We start from the raw sequence: 11,787 nt of genomic DNA, 5'->3' as shown, positions 1-11,787 counted from the left end.
AATTATTGTGGGATTGTGGGATTATGTCACCAAAATGAATACATTCACCCACAAAATTCAAGATATTGCTGCAAAAAGGTGCTTGTATGAAATCTGGATTTTTATATTGTAATATGATATAATTATATGCTATAAAGAGCAAGCAGACTTCAGACATTATTATGCATTTGTAATTGTACCAATTCAGATGCATCTTCTGTGCCACCACTGCGGTGCAGAATTAAGATGAATGTTGTTGTTAGAGATTTCATTTGATTGGTAACAGCTTTATAAGTATCTGATTATTCTAATTGTATTTAATGATTAAAAATTAGACATTTGAATCACACAGATGAATTTGAGTAGTGCCCCGGTGAAAAAAAACAGCTAATACCAGGCCAGGCTGATTGGTTGCTTTTAGCTGGTCAACCAGCCTGGTTTTAGCAGGTCAGCAGGCTAAAACCAGCCAACCAGCCTAGGCTTTTAGCTCTTTTTTTTTCAGCAGGGTGCTTTTTTGGTCTCAACCCCTCAAAGTCTTGGTTTCAACATACAACCCTGCTAAAAAAAAACAAAAAAACAGCTAAAACCAGCCTAGGCTTGTTGGCTGGTTGTAGCTGGTCAACCAGCTTGGTTTTAGCTGGTCATAGCTGGTCAGCAGGCTGGTTTTAGAGGGGTTTTGGCAACTGGATACCACCAGCTAAAACCAGCCTGACCAGCATGGCTAGGCTGGGAGATCAGCTAAAACCAGCTACTTCCAGCCTAAACCAGCCAACCAGCCTAGGCTGGTTTTAGCTGTTTCTTTCAGCAGGGTGCTGTTCGGTCCTGGTCTCGACTCTGTCTCACCCTGTCTGGGTCTTGTTTTGGTCTCAACCCCTCAAAGTCTTGATTTCAACATACATCCCTGCTGAAAAAAACAGCTTAAACCAGCTACTTTTTTAGTTGTTTTTTCAGCAGGGAATGGTCTTGGTGTTGACTTGGTTTATGTGGTCTTGACTACAACACTAAAGTTACTTTCAATAATAATGCATTACAGTATTGCATTACTCCATTAAAAATAGTAACTAATTGCATTACTTAGTTACTTTTTTTAGAAAGTAATGCATTATGTTTAGTGGTGGGCCGTTATCGGCGTTAACGTGAGACTCTTATCGGGCGATAAAAAAAATATCGCCGTTAATCTATTCTCAAAGTTGGGTTGGGAGCTGGGTCTAAACTACGTAAGCTATGATGACTTTCACCTTGATATTTTAGCGTGGATGACGTATACCTAGTCGAATTGCACTGTAGGGGGGCGAGAAAGTCTTCAATTTCTGTGAAATTACCACATCAAATGAGACGTGCAAACATGGATGCAGTTATGAAGCCGCTTCAGGGCAGGTTCGTGCGTTGCTAGACCCTTTTTACCGGGGCACGTGCCCCAGTGAAAATCTGCTGTGCCCCAGTAAAATCTCAAGTTTGAGTTATAATTTACTTTGATAATCCCGAAATAAAGACATTAAACTATATGCAACAACTGAATTGACGCTTCTAAAAGCAACGCAGTTTAATGGAAGACTATGCACGCAGAAATCCATGCCCGTGCGCGTTGCCGTTAAATACACAGACGCGCACGGGCATGGATTTCTGCGTGCATAGTCTTCCATTAAACTGCGTTGCTTTTAGAAGCGTCAATTCCGTTGTTGCATATAGTTTAATGTCTTTATTTCGGGATTATCAAAGTAAATTATAACTCACGTGCCCCAGTAAAAAGGGTCTAGCAACGCACCTGCCCTGAAGCGGCTTCATAGCTGCATCCATGTTTGCACGTCTCATTTGATGTGGTAATTTCACAGAAGTTGAAGACTCGTTCTCACCTCCTACAGTGCAATTCAACTAGATATACGTCATCCGCGCTAAAATATCAAGGTGAAAGTCATCATATCTTGCGTAGTTTAGACCCAGCTCCCAACCCAACTTTGAGAATAGATTAACGGCGATATTTTTTTTATCGCCCGATAAGTCTCACGTTAACGCAGCACGTTAACGCCGATAACGGCCCACCACTAATTTAATCCCATTTTATTAACCAATGTCTCTGCTGCTGCTTTGAATACTAATTTTCAAGTAATAAGCCAAAATTACTCAAGATAAACTAACAAATGTTCTTTTTTTTATTGCTAAAGAGTGTTGAACTTTATTATTTCCATTCTGTACAGACGTGAATTTACTTTTCCTTCAGCCTAAGGCTTTTGGTGTAAAAGGGCTTTTACATTTGCCAAAAATAGAACTTTTTACATTAAAAACGAACAAGCAAGCCCTACCCAGATTTAAAAAGTAACGCAAAAGTAATGTAACGCATTACTTCTCATAAAAAGTAACTAAGTAATGTAATTAGTCACTTTTTAAGGGAGTAACGCAATATTGTAATGCAAAAAGTAACTTTTCTCAACACTGTAACAATAACAATAGATGTGGATTAAGGCTAGAGCATCCTCAGTGATTTGATTCTGCAACCAGGCCCGTGACTCTCAAATTGACCTGCGCATACAGCAGTCAGGAGCCCATTCAGTAATATCTGCATGAACAGGTAAAAGAAGTGAGCTTTATTTCAGTCAATATTTGTAATGTGCATTGTGTCATGCTTTACTCTGTCATTAAGTAGAGCTACTGTAGTGGAGACAACAGAGGTCCGCCTGCAAACCTGCAAGATGATGTCAGCGCTGGAATGACAGAGTAGATGCAGACGTGAGGATCAGATGATTGTGACCAGGTAGATCGAACCCTTTATTTAGCTGCGTGCCAGTGTCACACAGTATTTTTATGCTTAATAATCTGTTGTCATATGTAAAGTGTTGTTATCCACATTATATATTAATATAAATGAGGCTACACACACTCACAGCAGAATATATCAGCAGAGCAAGAGTCAGTCTTATATTAAAAAGCAAAATCATGAGACCGTTTTGTTCTTCAAATATATAATCTTAGTTCAGTCATACAGATATATACATTGTGTAATAAATAATATTTATAAAAACATAACATTTTCAGATTATAAAATAAAAAGGGAATTATGAACTTTTCAAAGGCTTTGTACAAAACTTTGGATATAGCGGAAGGAGAAATGGGAAAGGAAGCGTAGATGTGACTGGTGAGAGGGCTCCTCAGGGATCGGTGTGAATGAGAAACTAGCGTTGCGTAGTTAAACTTAATTAATGGGAAGCGTATGGGACTGTCAGAACTTGTCCTATGGAAACCTCCGCTAGTCTGCTGCAGCTTTGTGAAGCCAGTCTTTCTTCCATTTATAACACACTCGAACCCACAGCAGTCCTCCACTTGCAACACACTCTCATGACAATTCGCGAATTGGTGGCTACTTCTTATAAATTTGTATGATCTTTGTACGTTTGCTTATGCCCTACTAACAATTACGTTGAGGGATGGACCCTCACACTCTTAAAAATGCTGGGTTCAGCCAGTTGGGTCATTTCATTGGGTTGTTTTTAATATTTTTACCCAGGTGCTTAGTAGTTTTTTTGCACTCTAAAAAATGCTGGGTTATTTTTTTAACCCAAATGCTGGGTTCAGCTTGTTGGTTCTTTTCATTGGGTTGTTTTTAATATTTTTGCCCAGGTGCTGGGTAGTTTTTCTGTAACTAAGCTGCTGGGTCGTTTTATCTATCCAGTCGCTGGGATGAGCATGTCTCCTACGAAACAACCCAGCTGCTGAGTTACAGCCAAAACGCAGGCTTTTTGCATTCTCTACAGGAGAGACCTGATTTGGTGCACTTCTTCAACAAAATAAAGGTTTGTATACATTTGATTTCATTTATAAGTCTTAACTGTGCTGTAAATGATATTTTCAGCAGCGGTCGTTTTGCATGATAATTTTGCCTTGCATAACAAGTAAACTGATTTTATTCATTATAATACTGAATTAAATCGAAATTGATCTTAAAATATGTTCTCTAATCTCAGTACTGTTTGTTTTTGGGCAGGTTATGGAGTCAGTCACGGCATCTTTCAGCTATGAGAGAAACGCGAGGTGGTCTGAGGTTCGTACTTCCCCCGGCGAACAGCAGCCCATCATCGACTCAGATTTTGACGACACACCAGCACGACAAACAGCACTATTTCGGTGAAAAGAATTACAAAGAATGGTTAAATACACTTAAATTAAAGTGCTTCTTTTAAATGGTACATTTTTTATTTTTAAAATGCTTGTTAAACAAGTTTAAATGTATGTAACATTGTAAACTATGCTGCATTTACCCAAATAAATTCAATTTGTCTTATATTTTTATGTCCGTGGGTGTTCTTGCTTAATAATAAATATTCATCATTTGATTATTGCTGTTGCCTCTATAATTCTAATTTCCAGCCCATTTTAAGCCAGCAATATACTCATTTTTAAACAAAAGCTGACTTAAATAATACAACCCAGCATGTTAGGTAAAAACATTTAACCCAAAAAGTTGGGTCAAAATAAACCAGCATGTGTTTTGTCCAATATTTACCCAGCACTGGGTTGCCAAATAACCAAAGTTGGGTTGATTTTAACCCAGAGTGCATGCTTTCTTTATTTAAAAAAATAAATCGTATATTTTTCTATGTATTAGATCATATGAATTCATATGAAATCGCCACCTTGTAAAAGAATTGCGCTTTTTCACGAAACTGGGTTGCCACTTCCCTCTTATATTTACCGTCCTATTTCTTTCCTTAAAGGGATAGTTCACCCTGAAAAATGAAAATTCTGTCATTAATTACTTAGCCTCATGTCGTTCTAAACCTGTAAGACCTTCTTGAACACAAATACTCTTGTGAACGCTCATGGAAAACTGACACAGAAGAGAAGATATTGCTGAATGAAGTTATTTTGGTTGAGCCACTGATGTCACATGGACTATTTTAACAATGTCCTTACTACCTTTCTGGGCCCTGAATGTTTCAGTTGCGTTGCTGTCTAGGCAGGGTCAGAAAGCTCTCAGATTTCATCAAAAATATCTGTTCTGAAGATGAACGAAGGTCTTACAGGTTTGGAACGACATGAGGGTCAGTAATTAATAACAGAATTTAAATTTTTGGGTGAACTATCTCTAACTATACTCCTCCTGCTCACTTGTTCTCCTTCCTCTACGCAAACTTCTCATCAGGGAAGTGTTGAAACGGAGCCTTCACAGTCATATACGAGGAGCTTTATCAAAAAGAATATGTTAAAAAATAATCACCATAATCTCTAAAATTAGTATACTCATTAGTAGTTTTGTAAGTGCAAATTTTACTGGTCGGGTGCACGTGAGCCCAGTGTGTGTTGCATTCTGCCGTCATGCATTTCACCATTTCATCCAGGAGAGTCACCGATGGCTTTGCATGTACATGTTCTGCAAAAATCCATATTTAATTCGGAAGCTACCCATAATGCCTTTTCCTGTTTGCACCGCCCACAGCATTCTAAGCTAATATATCAATTGCATCCCTCCAAACTGCTGTATAAAGCAAATTAAGAGTTTTTATGTAGCAAACAGCAATATGTTCCATGATTTGAACATATGTGTTTATAGGGAACGTGGTAGGAGTGTACAATATGTCCTTGGGTTGGAAAACCATGGGCATTCCATTGGATTCAGTAGTATAGCAGGGCATATTTCGAGACCCAGTGTTCAGTAGTTAACCGAGAGCTTCTTGTCGTCCTCTCCCCCCTCCTCTTGTTCTTTAATGCGTGCCTAGTGTCATTGGTTGTATTTGAACATATCCTGTTTCGGCCCCTGGGCAGTGGGGCGAGATGATCAGAGAGATGGTGTTACAGATAAAGAAGACTGAGTGATAACAAGGCATTTTGGAAAAGTAATGCGTGCCACAAAAAAAAGTGAGAGGAATGGCAGTAGTAACCATGATGCTCACGAAGGGCACCTTTTGGGGCATGTAGATCAAAAAGGGCACATTAGTAAAGGGTTCTACCACAGAAGTGCCACTATCTTGTGTGTGTTCTCAGTCTCTCCCTCTCCTTCTCTCTCTTTCCATCCTTTAATGTCCACTAGTCCCTTTATTTACACGTGTGCACGTCGTAGACCCTCACACACTCTTGGCAGCTGACATAGCAGCACCAGTGGAAGATGCAGTGGCATTTCTCTTTGCGCTTTTCTGTCCGTGTGTTATGGCCACGGCCACAGCATAACAAATCGCAGCCCTCGATGCCGTGCGACGACACGTTGCAGACGCGGTCGCGGGTGCCAAACGAGCCCGTCTCCGGGTTCGGCTCACAGAAGTTGGGTGATCCCTCGTAGTACACCAGGTCTCGTTCTGTGGGGTGCTTGAAGAAGGCGTATTTGGCTCGTAGTGTTTCCACCCAGCCTCTGGATTCCCGGTGTTTTTCCACCATCATCTCGGAAGCACTGTCGTACTTGTCTTTCAGGTAGTCCCCCAACAGTCTGAAGTCAGGCTGAGCCCACCAACAGGTCTTAACTTCGCAGCTGCCTGACAGTCCATGGCACTTACAACGCAGGTGCATGTTTTCCAGGATGGTCTTGAAAAGAGAAAACATTGGAAATTGTTATTAGTTATCTATCAAAGACTATTTAAAGGAGGCCATGACAATGAGAAATTATGTCTTTGCCGTTAAAACATCCTGCAAGTTTCATAGCTTAAACGTCGTCCTCATTATAAACAAAGTATTTATTTTATCAAGCTTCAGAAACGACTTGTTTAGATATGAGGTGGCAGATGACATCACAGTGGCACAAACATTTGCATAAACACTGCCTCCAGAGCAAGACATCAACGAATAGCCTACTTATGCTGAATGTGAGTGTCAGGTTGCATCAAAAGCAAATCAAAATTACAATCACAGCTGCTATCACGTCTACTGTCATTTTACAAACATTTTAGTACATTTTTAAAATCAATTTAAATAAATTTTTTAGTTTTGAATTATTAAATAGACTCAATTAATTCCTTTATATTTTATTAAAAACTGGGATTTATCTTAAAAACAGCTGGGAAGTTTTTTCCAGACCAGAGTATGCTGTTTGGAAGTGGCTTACTTTCTGTTTGGAAAACATGCAGCATTAAAGCCGTTTCACAATTGCAGTCGTGCTGCACATTGTTAGGGATTCAACCACATACCACTGAAACCCTATTGTAATTGTTAGAATGGCCAAGGATCAGCAATCTCCACGTAAAACTGATCATGCAGACCAAACCATAAGTCGTAGAGACTTGAAACTTGGAGGGATGGTAGGACTCACACCGCTGACAATGTAAATTTTGAAATACCCCAAATTTTGGGGTATTTTGGATATTTTGAAAACCTATTTTTGCAGTCTAGTCCTTGGTTTTTCACCAGATGGGAACCAAACCAGTGCAGAAAGATTCTCCAGAGTGAATATCAATAATTATCAATTTGGAAAAAAACATAAAAATGTCTATACCTACGCAACCATTTGTCCTATCAACATAAAAATCGCTGAGCATGGTCTTGGTCCAAAATGCCACAAGTATCTATAAGGACATTTGCGTATCTAAAAAAAGCACCTATAAGACAATGTTAACAGAGACCGATCGGAACGAAACCGAAAAGGTCTGTGAGAAATTTGACAGAAATCGGTCACTGGGAGTGATATCGCATTTTTCAAGGGCATAAACGATTGTACATTGGATGTTTTTTTGCACATACGCGTGATATTCATATCATATGAGCTCCTCGTTCTGGACAACTTTGCCTTTAGAACCATTGCTGTCAAATTCTTTGTTAAATTATAGAGAAGATGTAAAAAAATACTTTTGTGAACTGGTCATAGGCTTTTCGCTCAGTCTGGAAAAAACCATGCAGTACAATTCTCTGGACTCTCTAGGTCAATAATTATCAAAACAAAAATGGACATTTACCTTGTTACATTCACGTCTGTTTTGTCATTGGTTTCTCCCGTTGTTTCCCCCTGTTGATCTGTGTAATTTGGTTTAGCCCTCGTTAGTGTTATTCCCTTCACCTGTCTGTAATCAGTTCTCACCCTTTATAAGTCAGTCTTTGTTTTCAGTCTCTGGTCGGTCCTTAATGTTATCACAACGTCTGTGGAAGTTCTCTGTGTTCCTGCCTGTTCCTGCCTGTTTCATCTTGAAGATTTATATTAAATATATTGTTTGTTTTGTATCTCGTCTCACGTCTCGTTCGTCCAGCACACTACCGTAACATACCCTTTGAGAAGCTATAACGAGGTGGTTTACAAGGGGGGGCCTGTCCAAATTTACCCAAAATCCTATAAAGCCTAAATGAAAATTCAAAACTTCACGAAACCTGGTAAGCACAAGCGACAGATGATTCGAAACAAGCATGCAAAGTTTTAAGGAGATTGGAACACAGCTGGTGCTGTAACAGTCATAAATGTAAAAAAAATAATATTTCTATAAAAAATTACCTGGATTTGCCAAAAATTCTTTTAAATAATTGATTTAGGTGGTTACATGCTTGCTAAATAATGTATTTTTTCATATGTGCTTAAATGCGTTAAAGCGCTTGAACCCTGGTAATTGCTGCTATATTTCTGAATATCATTGCTCTGATTACCTGCTATATTAAACTTCTAGATTACATCCGGACAGCAATATTTAGCATATGTGATATTGCACAACTCGCACAACCAATTTGTATGTATTTCACAAAACCTCTTGTATGATTTGTGTGAGGGGTAGGTTTAGGAATGGTCATTTGTGTGAATTCCTATAATTTTCCACATTGTAATATGTACAAATTGCCATGAGATCGGGTCAGATATTGCCTAAATATTGCCTGTATTGTCACCCTGCCCTTTCTAAACCAGATTTTTAAATCAGGATCTACATGAGACTTCAACAACCTGGGCTGCAACTTTTTGCATGCTCCCAGGCTCAGGCCACAGGTGTTGTTCAGGTGCTGAGCGTGCAGACAGGCCCTTGCATTTCTCGGCTAATTCTCTTCTGAAGTCCCGCTTAATGGAGTTCGCCACCGGCGCTATATGTCTTTGTTTTGGTTTGTTTGCCTTAATTCACTCGCTATATTTAGCTGCAGAATTCCCCAGCTGCGGCGGAAGGCAGGTGTTTGCAGGTCCCTGGGGGTCTAGTTGGGGCCGCTGACATCATGTCCTGAACTCCTTGGACCCTGGGCGGGTCCCTGAGGCTGCGTGGAAACAATGGAGTATGCGAGGGTCCTGACAGGGCCGCCTGCTCCTGTGGTCCCTCGCTGATCAAAGCGACGTTCTGTTGCAGTGTGGTCTCGCCTATTGCCCCTTAAGCACCTTTAGCGCAAAAGACTCCAATTCTGAGTCATGACAGCAGCAGTGACGGGCTAAACCCTGAACCCCAGTGTTATTCTTCCCTCCCTGCCTTCTGCAAACCACCAACTGAGTGTCACGGATTCAGTACAGATGCAAGTTATGAGAGGCATGAAAGGATAAGAGAGGTAATTACCCAGTAATTTCTCATGAAAATACCAGTTTTAAAGTTGAAAGTCTCTCGGAAAAGGGATCAGGAGATATTTGACAGATCTGCGGTGCATTAACACCTTTGTGAACTGTAGGGTAAGACCCACCCAGAAGCGGCACAAGTACAGCTTTGTTCATTGTTTGGTTATCATGAACCTGCCTGCTTAAAGGTGAAGTGTGTAATTTCGGTGGTACTACCGGAATCACAATCTGTTTCAGTGGCCCGACCGGGACAAAAACAACATTTTGCTCAGCCAATCGTGTGAGTTTAGGGGCGGAACTACCTGTTTGTCCAAGCAATGACAAATGGAGTATTTGAAAGCAGTAATTATTTTGCATTTCTGTTCGGTGTGGTGCACAAATTACACACTTTGCCTAGAGTGATTTTACAAATAGGGTGTTTTCTCAGCTTTTCTCTTTTCACGTTACATACGTCTCCGTTCGTCATGTAAAGAGCAGACATAGTTTTAAGGAGAGACACTGGCTCCTGCATCAGCAGCGCCACACGCATATGTTGTGGTACTCTTGTGAATGTGCGTCAAAGACTGACGCGGAAGAGAAGAAATTGTAGAATAAAGTTGTTATTTTTGTTTTCTTTGAGCACAAAAAGTATTCTTGTGGCTTCATATAATTACGGATAAACCACTAATGTCACGTACTATTTTAACAATGTCCTTACTACCTTTCTGGGCCTTGACATGGTAGTTGTGTTGCTGTCTATGCAGGGTCAGAAAGCTCTCATATTACATCGAAAATAGCTTAATTTGTTCCCCAAAAATGAACAAACACCCCTTTAACATGCCATCTCTAATGCTTGCAATCCTAACTACAAAAAGTAGTCAATTTTTTTATTTTATTTTAATTTTATTATAATTATTATTTTGAAAGAAGTCGCTTATGTATGGAAGCCTGTTTCTGCCACTGAATAAAAAAAGGTAATTGCGAGAAATAAAGTCAGAATTTTGGGATATAAACTCACAATTGTAAGAAATAAAGTCAGAATTGCGGGATATAAACTCACAATTGTGAGAAATAAAGTCAGAATTGTGAGATATAAACTTGCAATTGTGAGTTATAAAGTCAATTTCTGAAGATAAAAAAGACTGATATGTTCAGAGAATTGCGAGTTCATCTCACAGCTCTGTCTTAACTCGCAATTGCGTGTTTATATCACACAATTCTGACTTCATTCTGAAAATAATAGTTGAATTTATAAAAATGACACATACACTTGATTCTTAATACTGTGTTGTTACCCGAATGATCCACAGCCACTTTTTTTAGTGATAGTTGTTACTGAGTCCCTTGTTTGTCCTGAACAGTTTAACTGCCCGCTGTTCTTCAGAAAAATCCTTCAGGTCCCACAAAGTATTTGATTTTACGGCATTTTTGTGTATTTGAACCCTTTCCAACAATGACTGTATGATTTTGAGATCCATCTTTTCACACTGAGGACAATCGAGGGACTCATATGCAACTATTACTGAAGGTTCTCAGAATTAAGAGTTTATATAACTCGCAGTTTATAGCTGGCAATTGTACGTTTATATTGTGCAATTCTATTTTTTACTCGGAAATGCGTGATACAAACTCACAATTCTTGTTTTCTTGCAATTGCAAGTTTATATCCCACAATTCTGACTTTATTTCACAGAATTGCAAGTTTATATCTTGCAGTTCTGACTTTATAACTAGAAATTGTGATATTATATCTCACAATTCTGAGAAAAAAGTCCGAATTGTAGGATTGTATCATGTATTTCTGAGAAAAAAAGTCCGAATTGCAAGTTTTTATCATGTATTTCTGAGAAAAAAGTCAGAATTGCAAGTTTTTATCATATTTCTGAATTGTGAGATAAATTGCAATAACCTTTTATTTTTATTTTTTAATTCAGTGGCAGAAACAGGCTTTCGTACTTACGTTCACCAGGTCTGCAATTTGTTCAAAAACAGTAATACTGTAAAATATGTTGTCAACATTATTTTTAAAATCTGTTAGAAATATCATAAGTGTCTTACCATCCGTCCTGCCTCATTATTGTGTCTGTTCATGGCACTCCGTGCATCTGGTCGGTTCTCGCGAGCGTCTGCAAACTCTCGAGACACCAAAACCCCAAACTCTGCATCTTCACTGCAGCCACCCCACTTCCATCCCTCTCCCGGCGGTCCTTTATGATGGGAGTCACAGCCGCACATTGTGGAGGTCCCCTCAGCACATGAACGGGTCACTGCAAACGCCACTCCAGCTGAGGCAATTGCATGAACAAATGCAGACTCTCTTGTAGCTAGAAAGAAGAAAGAGATTTTTTTTATGACATTTGTGAATACATGCCAGAATGCTCTGTGATGACCACCTTGGGTGTGCATTTTTTTCC

The 11,787-nt window shown here is 39.4% G+C and overlaps 1 protein-coding gene across 1 annotated transcript in view; it reads right to left on the bottom strand.

Moving 5' to 3' along the window:
• Nucleotides 1-2,928: 2,928 nt before the first annotated feature.
• The window catches only part of LOC141297831 (proto-oncogene Wnt-3), a 41,761-nt gene continuing 32,902 nt past the window's right edge, over nt 2,929-11,787 (bottom strand). The window contains exons 3-4 of the mRNA XM_073828293.1: nt 11,432-11,697; nt 2,929-6,483 (exon numbers count right to left, since the gene is read on the bottom strand). Coding sequence (XP_073684394.1) covers nt 6,004-6,483; nt 11,432-11,697 — 746 coding nt within the window. The 3' untranslated portion in view covers nt 2,929-6,003. The remainder of the gene's footprint in view (nt 6,484-11,431; nt 11,698-11,787) is intronic.

The sequence above is a fragment of the Garra rufa genome, chromosome 22, assembly GCF_049309525.1.
Source record: "Garra rufa chromosome 22, GarRuf1.0, whole genome shotgun sequence".
Taxonomy (NCBI): domain Eukaryota; kingdom Metazoa; phylum Chordata; class Actinopteri; order Cypriniformes; family Cyprinidae; genus Garra; species Garra rufa.
The sequence above is the reverse complement of the archived record's forward strand: the minus strand, read 5'-3'. Positions and strand labels throughout refer to the sequence as shown.